Here is a 17,718-nt window from a genome sequence, read left to right as displayed (position 1 = left end):
AGAAGTTTGAAGTAACTGGTGATTCAGGAGTTGCTACTGGGAGAGAGGCCAACAGTCAATTTGTGCCACACATTGTTGAAGAAGTTACTGTTGCCACGGCTGAGAATGCGCGACGCAGTGTGTGATCTTCAAGCAGTACACGAGCTCTCTCTCTGCAACTGAATATCCCGTAGTCCACCATTCAAAAAGTGCTGCAAACAGTTGTGAAATGGAACTGTTCCAGCTCCAAACACAATAAGACACAATTTTACAAAAAACCAATGCCCTCTGTTGGAGTCATGGTGTGACATGCATAACATAATCAGAACATTAAAGTTTGGTAGCATGTATAAGAGAAGCTGGCTAGAACTGGTGAAAGACAGTATAAAGGGTATTTGCCCACCAGGGGCTGCTGGTTTCCTGCTACACCCCGACTGAGATGCTGTCCACAGTCGGCAGCCTCAGGTGGAAGTGCCTGGAGCAGCTGAACAACACACCACTTGACTGTGGCACATGCCACAGCTGTAGTGGTCGCAGTGTAGTAAGTGTAGGGTACTACACTCCTTCCACCTTAGATGAAAGAGCACCCAGATGCTGGCTCCTCTATGACACTTTGGCAGTTGACATGTCCATGGTGTCATATGCGGTTCTCCTGGCCGCAAACAGCTATTGGTCCACATGGACACGCACACTGGGGCGGAAAAAGTGTGTCTTCCTCCCCTGCTGGAGAGCAGGTGGAGGACCTTGGCTCCTCGTAGACAGAGTACATATTGACGTCAGACACATTGCTGGTGCTGCGGAGACGTGGCATCCAGAGGCAACATAGGGGGTTCTGGCAGGTACTTGTGGCAGGGAAGGTGGCACCGGTGTCAGTGGAGGAGGCAGCTGCAGTGGTGTAGGAGGCTTCTGTGGGTGTGCCAATAAAGCCTTGGTGTCCTCTTGCTCTCTGCAAGAGTAGGTGAGAGCATGAGCTGCCTCGCCCATGTGTGGCTGGACCATCGACAGAGCAGCAAGAGGCTATGTCGGGAGTGTGGTTGGACACTTCCTGGGTGGCATGCTGCCCACAGCAAGCAGTGATTCCATTGGAAGAGCCGCCAGTGCAGCAGACCACCGTGAAGCGTCAGTACCCAACCTAGAGTGCAGCTGACTGGAGTCGTGCACCACAAGGTGCTCGCCGATGCCCACCATGAACACACGGCATTTGCACCGGTGGTGGACGATGCGTGCAAGCCAGTACAGGTGCTGTCCGAGCCCTCATTCCCAGACTGGAGTGAAAGGTGCAAATTGTGATGTTGTCAGTGCCGCTGCAGGATGCCTGTTCAGGACCAGAAGGTGGAGCAGCGTCTGTGGCTGCCAGCTGCACAAGTGTTTGGCCAAGATCTGTCCCAAATTGGAGTCATTCTCTAAGAACTGAGAAAGAACATAAGGGCATCTTCCACAAGTAATTCCATGACATACCCATTGGATTGTGGATGGAAGGGCAGCACTGTGACATGGCAAGTGCCATTGCAGTAGCAAAAATATTTAAAGAATTGAGTATAAATTTAGGACCATTGTCCAAAACCACCATACAAAATAGGCCTTTGATAGAAGCAATCACTGACAGTTCCTTGACCATTGCTTCTTCCATGGTAGGTGGACAATGAACAACGTAAGGAAACTTGGAAGGCCTCTTCCAAGTTTCAATAACCAGCAACTAAAAAGTATCCAAAAAAAGTTCAGCAAAATCTATATGGATTGGTAATGTGGGTGCTGACCGGGTGGGGGAAGGTGGTGGGGGAAGCAACATGTGATGCTGCCTGTTGATTGGAACAGTGGCTGCAGGCCGCAGCCAGGCACTCCACCTTGCGAACCCTAACATACCAAAACATGTGCCCATGTGCCAGTTGTTTATTGTGGGAGGCTTCCAGATGACCTTGATGTAACAGGATGAGAAGACCGCATTGCAAACTGTGTAGTCAGCGAGGATTCTTTGGGGATCTTGGCAACTTATAGCTCAGACCTCGTATCTCCACTGTCCAAGTCCGATATGACTGATGTGTTTGCTTGCAACACCGATAAAAGTCTATGCGAGTAGTGATAATGTGGATGTGCTTGTGAAGATAAGCAGACAACAAACTACACATTTCATCAAAGGAAAGTGAGGCAAGTTCCTGCAAGGGGGCAATTGACAGAACAACTTATGCATGTGAGCAGAAATTAATGACAAAAACAAAGCGTTACCAACTTCCTTGTTTGTCACCAAAATGGAATGAAGTGTTGGTGGAGCCGTTTTTCATAAGCTTCCCAGTCTTCAAGAGAGTCATCATATGGTGGAAATTGCAGTGGAGTTGATCCAAAGTAGCCGCAGTAAGTTGCTGCTGGTGGAGAAGTGATTGAAGTACCGCCTTCATGGGAAAATTACATGGAAAAAACAATCACTTTTGTTCTCATGCCAAACACAATAAAGAACACAATTATAGAAAACCAGCAGCCTTTATTGGAGTCACAGCATGACATACTTAACATAATCAGAAGATTACGGTTTGGTAGCATGTATAAGAAAGGCTGGCTGGAGCCAGTGACAGACAGTATAAAGGGCATTCCACTACCAGGGGTTGCTGGAGGTGACTGAAGTGCCGTCCACAGTCGGTGATCTCAAGTGGAAGTGCCTGGAGCAGCTGAACAATGTGCTACTTGGATGTGGCATGTGCCACAGTTGTAGTTGTGAAACCAGATGGTCATCACATTGAGCAATGTTTGTAATCTGGAACATAAACATGGCACCCTATTAACAAATGTTACCCTCCCATGGGGAAATTATATGTTTCCTTCAGTGGTTTGTTCATTATTTCTTTTTCGCATGTTCGTACAAATGTCCTACAGTCACTTGTTTTTCATGGTGATTTTTCTCAAGTAACAAAAGTGTATTTATAACCAACCTGTACACTGATGGTCTCTTGAGTAAGAATCATAGCAATGGATCAAGAGGAAATTGAAAGCTTAGCAAAACACAAGACCAATTTCACTGTTATTCTCCTTGTGGCTGCCATTGTAGTAAAGTGATAAATGGACAAAGAAGAAAGGGGGGGGGGGGGGGAGATTAAGTATAAAATGAAGGAACTGCTCTTGTCAAAGCTGTGTGAAAACAGCAAATGAAGAAAGAGAAGAGAGAAAGTAAAGGGAAAAAATGAATGTATTTGAAATGAGTGTGCTAGTACACCAGTGTTGTGTCCCCTCCATGTAGCCAAAAATTCACAATTGTTACAAGCACCAGTTCTCCAAAAGCAGAGCTTATACAGCATGCAACTGGGTGATCTCATTTGTTGCTGGCAGAAACAGTTTGCTTTTTTATAGTGACACAAATTTTAATTTTTTTCTGGTCACTTGACTTGTAATTACTTTTCTCAGTGCATTTGTTGAGATCTGAAACTTTTTGTTCAGAACATCTTACTACTTAAAAAATTTTGTAGTGTATACCACCATGTTGAGCACTGTCCATTAGTGCATGGCTTCACAGGCATAATAACCCCACTGAGCAGAGCCCCCAGTGTGTAGGGCTATGGTGTGTGGATCATTGTACACAACATAGTAATAGAATGCATTTGAATTTTGACAAGCAGACTGAAGTGAGGGCATTACCCATGTTTTAGCAAGTGTGGTGAAACATGTTTGAAGTTTGTTTATTATTAAGGCTCCAGGCTAAGCTTCTAGGTTGGAGTTTTTAGTGCGCTGGAGACTGCTTCCAAAAACACAAGTCTGCGTGTGTTCACTTGTGTAGGTGCAGGTGTTTAAATAAATGTTATATTCTAGTTCTTGTATAAATATTCCTCTATTTAACCACAGACTTATAAGATGCTAAAGATCTTATGTCCATGCTCTCAAATACATTATCATTATCATCACTATCTCTTCTTCTTCTTCTTCTTCTTCTTCTCCTCTCCTTGCTGTCCCATGTAGTGAGAATGTTTGACATTGTAGATGGCCATACATTCATTACAAGATGGCAAAACTTGGTGGTTCCCTTGGTGGCATTTTACACTTAAAAATGGCATATATCCTTGCCTGCTGATAATTGTGTTTGAAACTCCTTTAAATGAATAATTATAATGATATCATTCCTCTCTCTCTCCCCCTCTCTCCCCCTCTCTCCCCCCCTCTCCCCCCTCTCCCCCCCTCTCCCCCCTCTCCCCCCCTCTCCCCCCTCTCCCCCCCTCTCCCCCCCTCTCCCCCCCTCTCCCCCCCTCTCCCCCCTCTCTCCCCCTCTCTCCCCCTCTCTCCCCCTCTCTCCCTCTCTCTCCCCCTCTCTCCCCCTCTCTCCCCCTCTCTCCCCCTCTCTCCCCCTCTCTCCCCCTCCCTCCCCCTCCCTCCCCCTTCCTCCCCCTTCCTCCCCCTTCACCCTCCCTCCCCCTTCACCCTCCCTCCCCCTTCCTCCTCCCCCCCCCTTCACCCTCCCTCCCCCTTCCTCCTCCCCCTCTCCATCTCCCTCCCCCTCTCCCTCCCTCCCCCTTCTCTCCCCCCTTCCCCCTGTCCCTCCCCCTCCATCCCCCCTTTCCCCTTTCCCCATCTCCCTCTCCCCTTCTCCATCTCCCTCCCCCCAACCCCCTCCCTCTCCCCTTCCCCCTCTCCCTCCCCCCAACCCCCCCTCCCTCTCCCCAACCCCCTCCCTCTCCCCTTCCCCCTCCCTCTCCCCAACCCCCTCCCTCTCCCCTTCCCCCTCCCTCTCCCCTTCCCCCTCCCTCTCCCCTTCCCCCTCCCTCTCCCCTTCCCCCTCCCTCTCCCCTTCCCAGCCAAAAGAATCAATCAAATCCCGAGTCTTTTGAGAGGTGTGAGGCCTAGCGTTATTATGCAGGAGCAAAACTCCTTTTGTCAGCATGCTGCGCCTTTTGTTTTGAATTGCTCTGCGGAGCTTCTTTAGAGTTGCACAGTAGGCATCTGAGTTGATTGTCGTTCCTCGTGGCATAAAGTCCACTAGCAAAACACCGCGCCGGTCCCAGAACACAGTTGCCATAATCTTGCGCTTTGACAGTGTCTGTTTGGCTTTGACCTTAACGGGTGAGGTTGTGTGTCGCCATTCCATCGATTGTCGCTTGCTTTCGGGAGTGATATGGGATACCCATGTTTCATCTCCACTGACAATTTGACTCAACATGTCATCCCCTTCTTCCTCGTAACGAATCAAAAAGTCCAATGAAGTGGCAAATCTCTTCCCTTTGTGGTCCTCTGTGAGGAGTCTGGGTACCCACCGAGAACACAGTTTCTTAAAGTTTAGGTTTTCAGACACAATTTTGTACAAAACCAATCTTGAAACTTGTGGAAATTCCATAGAAAGAGTGGACATTGTGAATCTTCTGTCCTCACGAATCTTTGTTTCGACTGCAGCCACCAAATCATCAGTGATCACAGAGGGCCGGCCTGAGCATTCTTCGTCATGGACGTTTTGACGGCCATTTTTAAACTCTCTAACCCATTGACGCACTTTACCTTCACTCATTGCATTCAAGCCATAAACTTCTGTTAACTGACGATGAATTTCTGCAGCTGATAGGCTTCTCGCGGTCAAAAAACGTATCACTGACCGTATCTCACACGCGGCGGCGATTCAATAATCGTAAACATTATAAAGTAGCACAGCGATGCGGACACATCAGCTACAGAGCTGCAACTTGCATCAGTGTGAACAGGAAGGATATGGGCAAGTGGCGTGGTGGCTTGTTGCGGCGTCCGTGAGAACTACGTGACTATACGCGCAAACGGCCCTTACTTAAAAAATAACCCTCGTAGTTTCAATGTCATACTCATACACCCATGTTTCTTCACCTGTTATGACACATTTCAGTAGTTCTGCATCAGTATTGACTTCATTTAGTGTCTCCTGAGAAGCTTCAATTCACTGCTGTTTTTGCTCGAAATTCAACACTTTATGGCATGAATTTTGCTGTCATATATTTCATATCCAAAACATCCAAATGATTTCAGAGGAGCCAGTTGATATGCCAACATCATGAACAACTTCTCTGATTGTGGTGTGGCAATTGTTTATAATCATACCTTTAACGTTTTCCATTTTTTTGTCGGTTGCTTACATGCTGGGGTGTCCAGAATGTTCATCATCTTCAGCTGCTTCATGGCACTCTTGGAAATGCTTACACCACTTGTAAACCCTTGTTTCACTCATAGTAGACTCAGCAAAAGCAATAAGCAGCACGTGTAAAACTTTTATTACATTTTATAGCAAACTTTAATGCAATTTCTCTGGTCCATTTTAAACAAATCAATAATCTGTCACTCATAAGAAAACACATGTAACCTTCTTGACAGCTGACAACAGACAAAACATCCAATATGGCTACCAGTGTACAGATACGTTTCAGACATGTTTACCAACACATCAAAAAATTGTGTGAGTTGGACTAATACAACCCACAAAATTACAAAATTCTTGATAATTTTTGCACATACCTCATATATATAATATCTGCCATCAGCAGTGGGGCATGAACCTTTGACTGTGCCAGCCACTTTTGCTGGTAGAATGTCAGGAATATCGTTAAACAAATGTCAACTGAAGATCCCGAGACAGAAGCCAACAGTCAGTACATGAAGCTAACAAGTGGCCACGGAAGGTGAACCAGCAACCACGAAAGCCTCAACAATTTTGTAAACTTTTGGTCCTTTCCCTCTATGAACTTTGGTAACTGTTATTCCTATAACTGCATGTGAATGCTGATGCGTGTCTCAACATGACAATCCTTGATTTACTGCCTGCATGAGCAGCCTTTTGCAGTTGTGTTCTCTGTCCTAGTGATGTGTTACATGTGTATATTAAGTGTATTACTTATTATGTTGAGTTAACTCTTCTGAAATCTATTCAAAATTCTGCTAATGCCATGAGAGAACAGTTAGGTAAAGAAACAAATACCTTAGCAACTTAGGTTTTCTCTGAAGTTCTCACTGACTTTGGCAGATGTACCTTGTAACTGGTGGAAGTTCCCTTTGATAAACTGTAGCTCGCCACTGGCAGTTCATCTTACCTGGGCATTTTTCCCACTGGAATTATTTGTTGTGCCAGCAGATAATCATTCTCAGCCATTGCAGTAACCTATAATTTCAATATATGTAGATTTGAAGTCTACATGTTTATTGAAAACTACTACTACTTTTCAGAAGTCCTGGAATTCCTAGTAATTGTATTTATTCACTCTGAATAATGTGGTTACTAAACATTTTATGAACATTTGTCTTTATTCTGTAGGTGACTGGGCTATATGGGCAGTGTGTCTAGCCATTCAGCAGTTTTCTTCCACAACTTGATTATTCACAGAATTGTGTGTTTATAGCTTCTGCTAACTTGTAAATAGGAGGAATACTTTTGTAAAGGCAGTACACTAGTTTTTGGACTTTCTTGAACCCCAGTGTAGTACTTGAACAGTGCCTTTATGTTGGTGGCAGTACGTGCCTGTATACTGCTAGTCCAGTGCTCGCCTTTGTGGTTAGCAGTTTCTTTATTTTGTGTGTTACCTTGAGCAGGTAAACAGTCCATTTATGAGGGCAGTGTCTTAGATCTTTTCGTGACAATCAGTTCTAAATGTTTTGACTCAATTAGTTAGAGGAAGGAATAAGCAGTTTATAAAACCGTTGAACCATAAATATTTATTCTGACCAAAATAACTTTTAAGAAAAGCAGAAAAATAACTTTTTCCTATAATTGTGATAAACTGATCACTTTGTGCCAAATGACAAATATTCAGTAATGGAAATAAAATTTAGAAGGTCTATGTTTCACTCAAATATACCATAGTTCATTTACTAGACCAGTATATAATAATAAGATTAGCAGAAGCAACATATACTAATGAGCCGAAACATTACCAATGCCCTCTGTAAGATTGAATGCTGCCTGGTGGCATTGCAGGCTTGTGGTGCAGTTGGATGAATCACTTTCTTGTTACATAAGGTAGATTGTCATGTCCGTATACATCGAGGCGAACGGATGCTCGAAATGTGCACTGCGTCACTGGTACAGGCTGGTGAGTCACTATCATGCTATGGGTCACATTCATCAGAGCTTCCATGGAACCTGTAGTAATAATTGAAGGCACTATGAAAGCTGTGGATTGTGTGATCATTATTGCTTATGACACGCACCACCTTGATGCTTGATGTCTTTCCTGACTACAGTGATATAGTCCAGCAGGATAACTCCCCATGTTACGGCAGGATTGTGCTGCAATTGTTTCATGACCACGATAGTGAACTCACGTTGATGTCTTGGCCATGAAAGTCACCTGATCTGAATCAGTGGAAAACATCTGGGATGCTATTAAACAAGTGTTTTGGCTCATCAGTGTATTTCCACCATTTTTAATAACAGTATGTGCTTATTAGAAACAAATTCTGACATTATTGTATCTTCAACTATTATCCATTGAATTCTCAAGGGCCAGGTAGTTTGTTCTATATGAAATAAATTATGAGATTGAAATTATTTGTGTAGTTATACATTGACCATAATTACCTTCACTGTACAACCTATACCATCACATCTACTTCTCGAGTCATTTGCTTTTTTGTCTTTAACATTACTTCGTTAATTTCTCTCATTTGTTGGCTTACATCATCTCCTCTCTGTATCCACTTGTTACTGTGTCTCTCAAACAATTCTTCTCTTCCTCCCTTTGTCCTCCTCCTCCTCCTGTCTTTTCTGCTGATGAAGGTGTAAAATCCCGTGATCATTTTCGGTATCACTCACTCTTAGCTTTACTTGCATGTTTTTGCAGATGAATATGTGTGTGTGTGTGTGTGTGTGTGTGTGTGTGTGTGTGTGTGTGTGTGTGTTTTTTTATTTTTCATTTTTAAGAATTTTGGTCATTTCAGTTTTGTGGAAATGCATCTCACACTTTTTCCTCCTTTCCCCCTCCCCCCCCCCTTTTTTTCCCCTTCAATTTTTCAACAGAATGATGTGCGAGAACTGAAATTTAATGTCACCGGACATTGTCAAGAACCTTTGGTACCAACTGAAAATTCAAAAGCATTCTATGATGGTACTGACGGATGTGGAATACAGTGTGAGGATCCTCTTTTCACAACAGATGAACAACAACAGATACATAACCTGATTGGCTGGGCTGGCAGCTGTTGCTTATTTTTGAATGTATTCACAGTGGTAAGTTAAATTTGTTTATTGTTTAATAATTTTTGAGAACATGTCTCATGGAGAAACAGCAGTCTGGCTAAAAGTACTTTAAAAATAGATTACAAACCATTTCAATCACAAAAACATTTGTGTCAATGGTAACCGGTTTCGGTCAGTATTTGACTATCCTCAGACGCTCATACTGTGATGGTAGGTGGTGGCGGTGAATGGACCAGGTGTTGTCCGAGCAGTTGATGTTCATGAAGTTACAACACCTGCTCCATTCACCTCCATCCCCACTGCCTACCATCGAGGTATGATAGTATTCGTCTGAGGAGTGTCAAATACTGACCAAAACCCGTTACCATCGAAATAAATGTTTTTGCAGTCAAGACTGTTTGTAATCCATTTCTAAAGTGTTTATTATTTGTTTATAATAACTTTTAATAGTTTAAAATATAGATAATTGAATGAATTCTTCACACATTTGGAATTATGTATTCAGAAAATTAATTTTATGTCCCAAGCTTTTAATTTAAAATCTTTATGGTGGCAGGCTTTCAAATAAATCATTTCAACTGGAAAGAGGAAGAATTTTGGCAGAGACAGTAGAATCAGTTAAAACTGCAAATCAAGATAAGGGTAATAATTGAAAATAACAGTGGTTTGTTTGATGTTGGAAAGTCTTGGGGGAAATACAAAACAATGAGATAGGTAACAATATCCACATACCACATAATGGAGGCTGTGAGCTTTTTATTAAATGCATTGACAAAAGGTGGAACATGATAGTTTGTGAACTCAGTTTTTCTTCAGAGCTCTTGGTAGGTTAGCTTATGTACTATCAGTTGTATTCTGACTGTTACAAATGCTAGTTCTTAAGCCGAGCTATAATATTTCTGTTTTTGTTTGTGCTTCTTTCTACCACCCAACCTGTTCAGTAAATGAATAATGATTATCTTCATGCAAATAGCAATTTATTAGGTTTGTGATATGTGACACAGTTAGTTCTAATATGTTGCAGATGGTAAGCTGATTGTAACTTGAGATGGGAAAAAAAGTTAGTGTAGTGAGCTGAGAACTGTAAACAGAAACAAAATTATCTGCATTATTGTATCTCATAGCTGTGTACAAGCAAGGCAGTTCATTGCTGTGAACCAGGTAGAGTGTGGAAACCAAAATTGATGCCATGTTGCACAAGGTGCTCTTGTCCAACCATTTGCGAGTGTCTGCAGCTGTCAGGCACTTTGCATTCAGTAAAAATTGACAGAGTCCTGACAGATATTCCTTAGTTATTCATAAGTCAGCAGCTCTACTGATGGAGTAGTGCAACAACTTGCAAATAAGTGCATGATTTAATCTTCTCTTATCATATAGTGACTGTCTTGTACTGAATCTGACATTTAAGTGATGAAAATGAATATTTATGAAAAAGGATCAACACAGTTGACATTATTATCCATCAGACATTCTAAATTGTTGATATTCCTGAGAGCAATGTATGGCGTGGAAGTCTCTTTGCTTCAATTCTGACATAAGTTGCAACCCGACTAAACTTGGTGCTGCACAAAGCCCAAAAGGAATATTTCAGACAGACAAACAGAACAACATCAGAACATAAGAAACAACAATTCCAAAGAGTGAGAACTCTTGCTCTCGAGAAGACGATATTGTCCTGCTTCTCACTAACTTGTAATTCATCACTCTTGTTCATTTATTTACTACTATGGTAAAGGAGACTCCAATTGGCCCACTAACTATAATCAGAATATTTACTGATAGAACCTTGGAAAATCTTGTACCCTCTTGTCTGCCACCCCTTATAAATGAAGAAGCATCAAAATCATTACTCAAGTATGATAAACTATATACTACTATAAAACTAAAATTGACCTCTAGTCAACAAATACTAGACTACCATCAAGCATACTTGCTGTCTTTGCATCAACTTTTTTACTTTTATTCTCACTCTTTGCTTATATTAAATTATCCAGGTGTCATATGCACAAATATTCACATGGTTACACAATATCACTTACACAATGATTTGGTTCTCCTCATGGTTGTAAACATGTTGCTCTCATTTATGCAAGGTTACATTCACTTTAACAGCGAGTTGCTAAATAAGATAAGAGGTTAAATTCTTCTCCACTAATCTTTTAACAATAAAGTTCTCTTTCTTTTTCCACCTTAAAACAGTAATTACTACAAAAATTCTCATTTGTCCACTGTGAGATAGTATGGATGTATCTTGGGTAAACAGTCTGTAGCATAACCGCCTAAGAGTTCATCTTTGATTGTATAGACTAATTCAGTTATATGCAAAAATAATGAAATCCAACTTAGCAAGATCACTCAGTTACTGCATCCATCTCCAGTGGAAGGAATCAAGAGACATTGAATTTTTTGTTTATTCTTTGAATTGCAGCAGATCTGCATACTGGTCATTAAGAAATTGCGTGACTTGCCTGTAAGAGGTTTATAGTGAAATTTCCCCTATGAAACTTAATATAATAATGCACAAAACCCAAAAAAGTTTTACACAAATTTTGTCCTCATGTTAAACCTTCACTAATTAGTACCTGATGCCTAAGTATCATTTGGACTGGATACTGTAGCCATGTAACATGGAATTCAGTGTGAAGAGATGCAAGATCGGTTTAGGAACCATTTGCAGTATTGCTAACAACACTAATAATAGCTCCAACAGTCTATATTATGAAATGAAATTACAATACCAAGCAGAAAGAATTTAAAGATGTAGCTGACAATGAAAGAGCAACAAATTATAATGACTGATAGACGGGATTCATTGTTCTGTACATCAAGAAGCACATGGAGAAACTGGTAGTACAAATAGTAAACTTTCTGAAGTCACTGGTCACATTAGCCAGATACAGTGGCCGTTTGTGTGTGTGTGTGTGTGTGTGTGTGTGTGTGTGAGAGAGAGAGAGAGAGAGAGAGAGAGAGAGAGAGAGAGAGAGAGAGTGTGTTCTGCTTGTCTGAATGTGTGTATATTTTCTACTTTAGAAGGAAACCGTTTGGTTGAAAGTTCACATCCATAGCAGTCTTTTTGTTGTGCCTCTCTGCAACTTAACTTTTCCTGTATATGGTGAGTAGTAGTCTATCCTCTTAATAATATTGTCATTATTCCATCCCGAACTGTTCGTTGTTTTAAACCTAAAGACTGTGAATCCAGTTAAATACTCGTGGAATAGAGTCACAAATCATTTAAATTGGAACAATAGCATAGGTACTGTTGTGGGGAAAGCGAAGAGAAGACTGTGTTTGTTGACAGAACACTTACCAAAGGTAACAGGTCTCCTAAAGAGGCTGTGTACACTATGATTATATGTCCTCTTCTGCAGTATTGCAGTACGTAATGGGACCTGTATCAAATAAGTTCAAATTAAGGCAGCTCTGGAATAGGGGAGGGAGTGCCACTTATATGATATGCAAATTGGGGTGGCAATCATTAAAGCAAAGGCATTTTTCATTGCAGCAAGATCCTCTCATGAACTTTCAATCACCAATTTTCCCCTCTGAATGCAAAAAGATTTCATTGGCACCCATTGACATAGGGAGATATGATCATTGTAATAAAATCAAAGAAATGAGAGCCCACAGAGAAAGATTTGTGTGTTTGTTATTCTGCACACTGTTAGAGAGTAGAAAAGTAGAGAAATAACTTGAAGGTATTTCAATGAAACCTCTGCCAGGCACTTAATTGTGTATTGCAGGGTAGTCATGTAGATGTAGTATCTTCTGTTGCAGTGTAAACACTGTTTTTCTTTTCAGGTAACATTTTTAATAGATTGGCGTTCTGCAAACAAGTATCCTGCTCTAATAATATTTTACATCAACTGTTGCTTTCTGGTATCCTGTACTGGATGGCTTGCACAATTCACTCCAGGTGCACGCAAGGATATTGTATGCCGTAAAGATGGGACACTTAGAATGTCTGAGCCGAGGTACTGTAATTTTGTATTTATATGGCTGCAACATAATTCTATTAGACTAGACTTTATTGCTCGCATAGCTTGCCCCCAACTTTGTGAATACTTCCTGTAAAAATGCTTATTGGTTCTTTTATGTAGCTCACCAATTTTTACTTTGAATCTACGAGCAAACATATTGCCTAACAATGACACAGTTAAGTTATACTGGTAATAATGTAAAAGAAAGCACAATATACTATGATGCATTGTGCATTATTGCTTTCAGGTCTCTGTGAGCCAGAATTATGTAAATTCTGTGTTGACACTGCCTAAGACAGGAGCAGCATGTGTTGTTAAACAATACTACTTGTATAATACCACTTTGCCAGTCTAATCACTGCATAATGTGTGTATAAAGTCAAGTCTTACCTAAATAAATGACTGGCTGCTTAATTATGATACTTCCTTTTTTAATATTTTTCATTAAAATTTATGGTAGTAGGTTCTCTTCCAATTGTGTCGTGTCCTGAGTAAGCTGTGATTCATCAATCAGATACATGTGTGAATGTCCCTCCCCCTTGATTGATTTGCCAAGCTCTGCATTAACACATTGCCCAGAATGCTTCACCCATGGCTTATCGTATCATTCAAAGGTTAACACGATCTTCACACTGGTGTATGGAGCATTCTCAGCAATGTGTCTGATGTCCTCAAGTGTATAATTATAGCTACAATCCAAATAAAATCATTAGCTGCACCACCTATTTTATTACATGATCTTTTTTAAGATCCTTCAACAAAGAGCCTAAATCACTGTTGATTTGACTGTGCCCTGGACTTGGCTTAAAAACATTGGTTACCTGGTTGTCACTTTCCAGAGTCTTCTGATCTAATTTTTTCATTCCTCTCCCATGACTACTGTGTAGCAATAAAACCTTGTGGACATCCTAAAACTTTCCTTCCTGCATTTAACCAGCACCTTATACTTTGTACTAACAGACTGTTTCAGTACTTCAGGGGATGTTGAATGATTTTGTCTGCAATCTCCAAAGCCTTGAAGCTATTCAAGACAACTAGACTGAAGCACTCTTCTTGTGCCATGGCCAAATCAGCTCGAATTTTCAAGATTTAAAGTTGCTTTCTTTTTGCAGTGTTGTGTAGCAGTAACGTCAACCACTGTATCTCCAGATGTGACTAAATCATTCTTCACATAGACTGTACAACAACATCCCACTTGAACATAATGCTGACGTTCCCTACACTGATTGCCATTTCAGATTAATCTCCTGCAGTTTGCACACTTGTTCAGGTATCAGATTAAAAAGGGTTGTTCAACAAAAGATAACACTTAAATCCAAAAGGAAGTTCCTGGATTTGATAAAAGAGTCTCTTACCTAGACAGTATTAAAGGTACTAGGTTTTTCTAATTGTCTTTCCAGTGATACATGGCTATTAGATGAGTTATGAATATTGTTGGGTATGACGGCTGTTTGATTTCTTGGGTAGTAAACAATTCATCAATGGCCTCCAATGACATTGTTGTTGTTGTAGTCTTCAGTCCAGAGACTGGTTTGATGCAGCTCTCCATGCTACTCTATCCTGTGCAAGCTTCATCATCTCCCAGTACCTACTGCAACCTACATCGTTCTTAATCTGCTTAGTGTATTCATCTCTTGGTCTCCCTTTACAATTTTTACCCTTCATGCTGCCCTCCAGTACTAAATTGGTCATCCCTTGATGCCTCAGAACATGTCCTACCAACTGATCCCTTCTTTTAGTCAAGTTGTGCCACAAATATCTCTTCTCCCCAATTTTAATCAATACCTCCTCATTAGTTATGTGATCTACCCATCTAATCTTCAGGATTCTTCTGTAGCACCACATTTCGATAGCTTCTATTCTCTTTTTGTCTAAACTATTTATCGTCCATGTTTCACTTCCATACATGGCTACACTCCATACAAATACTTTCAGAAATGACTTCCTGACACTTAAATCTATACTCAATGTTAACAAATTTCTCTTCTTCAGAAATGCTTTCCTTGCCATTGCCAGTCTACATTTTATATCCTCTCTACTTCGACCATCATTAGTTATTTTGCTCCTCAAATAGCAAAACTCATTTACTACTTTAAATGTCTCATTTCCTAATTTAATTCCCTCAGCATCACCCGAGTTAACTCAACTACTTTCTATTATCCTCGTTTTGCTTTTGTTGATGTTCATCTTATATCCTCCTTTCAAGACACTGTCCATTCCATTCAACTGCTCTCCCAGGCCCTTTGCTGTCTCTCAGAGAGTTACAATGTCTCAGGCAAACCTCAAAATTTTTATTTCTTCTCCATGGATTTTAATGCTTACTCCGAATTTTTCTTTTGTTTCCTTTACTGCTTGCTCAATATACAGATTGAATAACATCGGGGATAGGCTACAACCCTGTCTCACTCCCTTCCCAACCACTGCTTCCCTTTTCATGCCCCTCGATTCTTATAACTGCGATCTGATTTCTGTACAAATTGTAAATAGCCTTTCGCTCCCTGTATTTTACCCCTGCCACCTTCAGAATTTGAAAGAGAGCATTCCAGTCAACATTGTCAAAAGCTTCCTCTAAGTCTACAAATGCTAGAAACATAGGTTTGCCTTTCCTTAATCTATCTTCTAAGATAAGTCGTAAGGTCAGTATTGCCTCACGTGTTCCAGTGTTTCTACGGAATCCAAACTGATCTTCCCCAAGGTCGGCTTCTACCAGTTTTTCCATTTGTCTGTAAAGAATTCGCGTTAGTATTTTGCAGCCGTGACTTATTAAACTGATAGTTTGGTAATTCTCACATCTGTCAACACCTACTTTCTTTGGGATTGGAATTATTATATTCTTCTTGAAGTCTGAGGGTATTTCTCTGGTCTCATACATCTTGCTCACCAGATGGTAGAGTTTTGTCAGGACTGGCTCTCCCAAGGCTATCAGTAGTTCTAATGGAATGCTGTCTACTCCCTGGTCTTGTTTCGACTTAGGTCTTTCAGTACTCTGTAAAACTCTTCACGCAGTATCATATCTCCCATTTCATCTTCATCTACATCCTCTTCCATTTCCATAATACTGTCCTCAAGTACATCACCCTTGTATAGACCCTCTATATACTCCTTCCACCTTTCTGCTTTCCCTTCTTTGCTTAGAACTGGGTTTCCATCTGAGCTCTTGATATTTATACAAGTGGTTCTGTTTTCTCCAAAGGTCTCTCTAATTTTCCTGTAGGCAGTATCTATCTTACCCCTAGTGAGATAAGCCTCTACATCCTTACATTTGTCCTCTAGCCATCCCTGCTTACCCATTTCATTCGGGAGGACGACGGTTCAATCCCGCGTCCGGCCACCCTGATTTAGGTTTTCCGTGATTTCCCTAAATCACTCCAGTCAAATGCTGGGATGGTTCCTCTGAAAGGGCACGGCCGACTTCCTTCCCAATCCTTCCCTAATCCGATGAGACCGATGACCACGCTGTCTGGTCTCCTTCCCCAAACCAACCAACCAACCCATTTCATTTTTGAGAAATTTGTATTCCTTTTTGTCTGCTTCATTTACTGCTTTTTTATATTTTCTCCTTTCATCAATTAAATTCAATATATCTTCCGTTACTCAAGGATTTCTACTAGCCCTCATCTTTTTACCTACTTTATCCTCTGCTGCCTTCACTATTTCAAGCTACGCATGACATTAGGTTAGGTCCCCCCATGAACCATGGACCTTGCCATTGGTGGGGAGGCTTGCGTGCCTCAGCGATACAGATGGCCGTACCGTAGGTGCAACCACAACGGAGGGGTATCTGTTGAGAGGCCAGACAAACATGTGGTTCCTGAAGAGGGGCAGCAGCCTTTTCAGTAGTTGCAGGGGCAACAGTCTGGATGATTGACTGATCTGGCCTTGTAACATTAACCAAAACGGCCTTGCTGTGCTGGTACTGCGAACGGCTGAAAGCAAGGGGAAACTACAGCCGTAATTTTTCCCGAGGACATGCAGCTTTACTGTATGATTAAATGATGATGGCGTCCTCTTGGGTAAAATATTCCGGAGGTAAAATAGTCCCCCATTCGGATCTCCGGGCGGGGACTACTCAAGGGGACGTCGTTATCAGGAGAAAGAAAACTGGCGTTCTACGGATCGGAGCGTGGAATGTCAGATCCCTTAATCGGGCAGGTAGGTTAGAAAATTTAAAAAGGGAAATGGATAGGTTAAAGTTAGATATAGTGGGAATTAGTGAAGTTCGGTGGCAGGAGGAACAAGACTTTTGGTCAGGTGATTACAGGGTTATAAATACAAAATCAAATAGGGGTAATGCAGGAGTAGGTTTAATAATGAATAAAAAGGTAGGAGTGCGGGTTAGCTACTACAAACAGCATAGTGAACGCATTATTGTGGCCAAGATAGACACAAAGCCCATGCCTACTACAGTAGTACAAGTTTATATGCCAACTAGCTCTGCAGATGATGAAGAAATTGATGAAATGTATGACGAGATAAAAGAAATTATTCAGGTAGTGAAGGGAGACGAAAATTTAATAGTCATGGGTGACTGGAATTCGTCAGTAGGAAAAGGGAGAGAAGGAAACATAGTAGGTGAATATGGATTGGGGGGAAGAAATGAAAGAGGAAGCCGCCTTGTAGAATTTTGCACAGAGCATAACTTAATCA

At 41.4% G+C, this 17,718-nt stretch overlaps 1 protein-coding gene across 1 annotated transcript in view; it reads left to right on the top strand.

The window, feature by feature from the left end:
• Positions 1-17,718, top strand: part of LOC126456839 (smoothened homolog) — a 120,386-nt gene that overhangs the window by 36,975 nt on the left and 65,693 nt on the right. The window contains exons 4-5 of the mRNA XM_050092648.1: positions 8,915-9,124; positions 12,893-13,065. Coding sequence (XP_049948605.1) covers positions 8,915-9,124; positions 12,893-13,065 — 383 coding nt within the window. The remainder of the gene's footprint in view (positions 1-8,914; positions 9,125-12,892; positions 13,066-17,718) is intronic.

Source organism: Schistocerca serialis, chromosome 2, assembly GCF_023864345.2.
Source record: "Schistocerca serialis cubense isolate TAMUIC-IGC-003099 chromosome 2, iqSchSeri2.2, whole genome shotgun sequence".
In the NCBI taxonomy this organism is placed as follows: Eukaryota; Metazoa; Arthropoda; class Insecta; order Orthoptera; family Acrididae; genus Schistocerca; species Schistocerca serialis.
The sequence above is the reverse complement of the archived record's forward strand: the minus strand, read 5'-3'. Positions and strand labels throughout refer to the sequence as shown.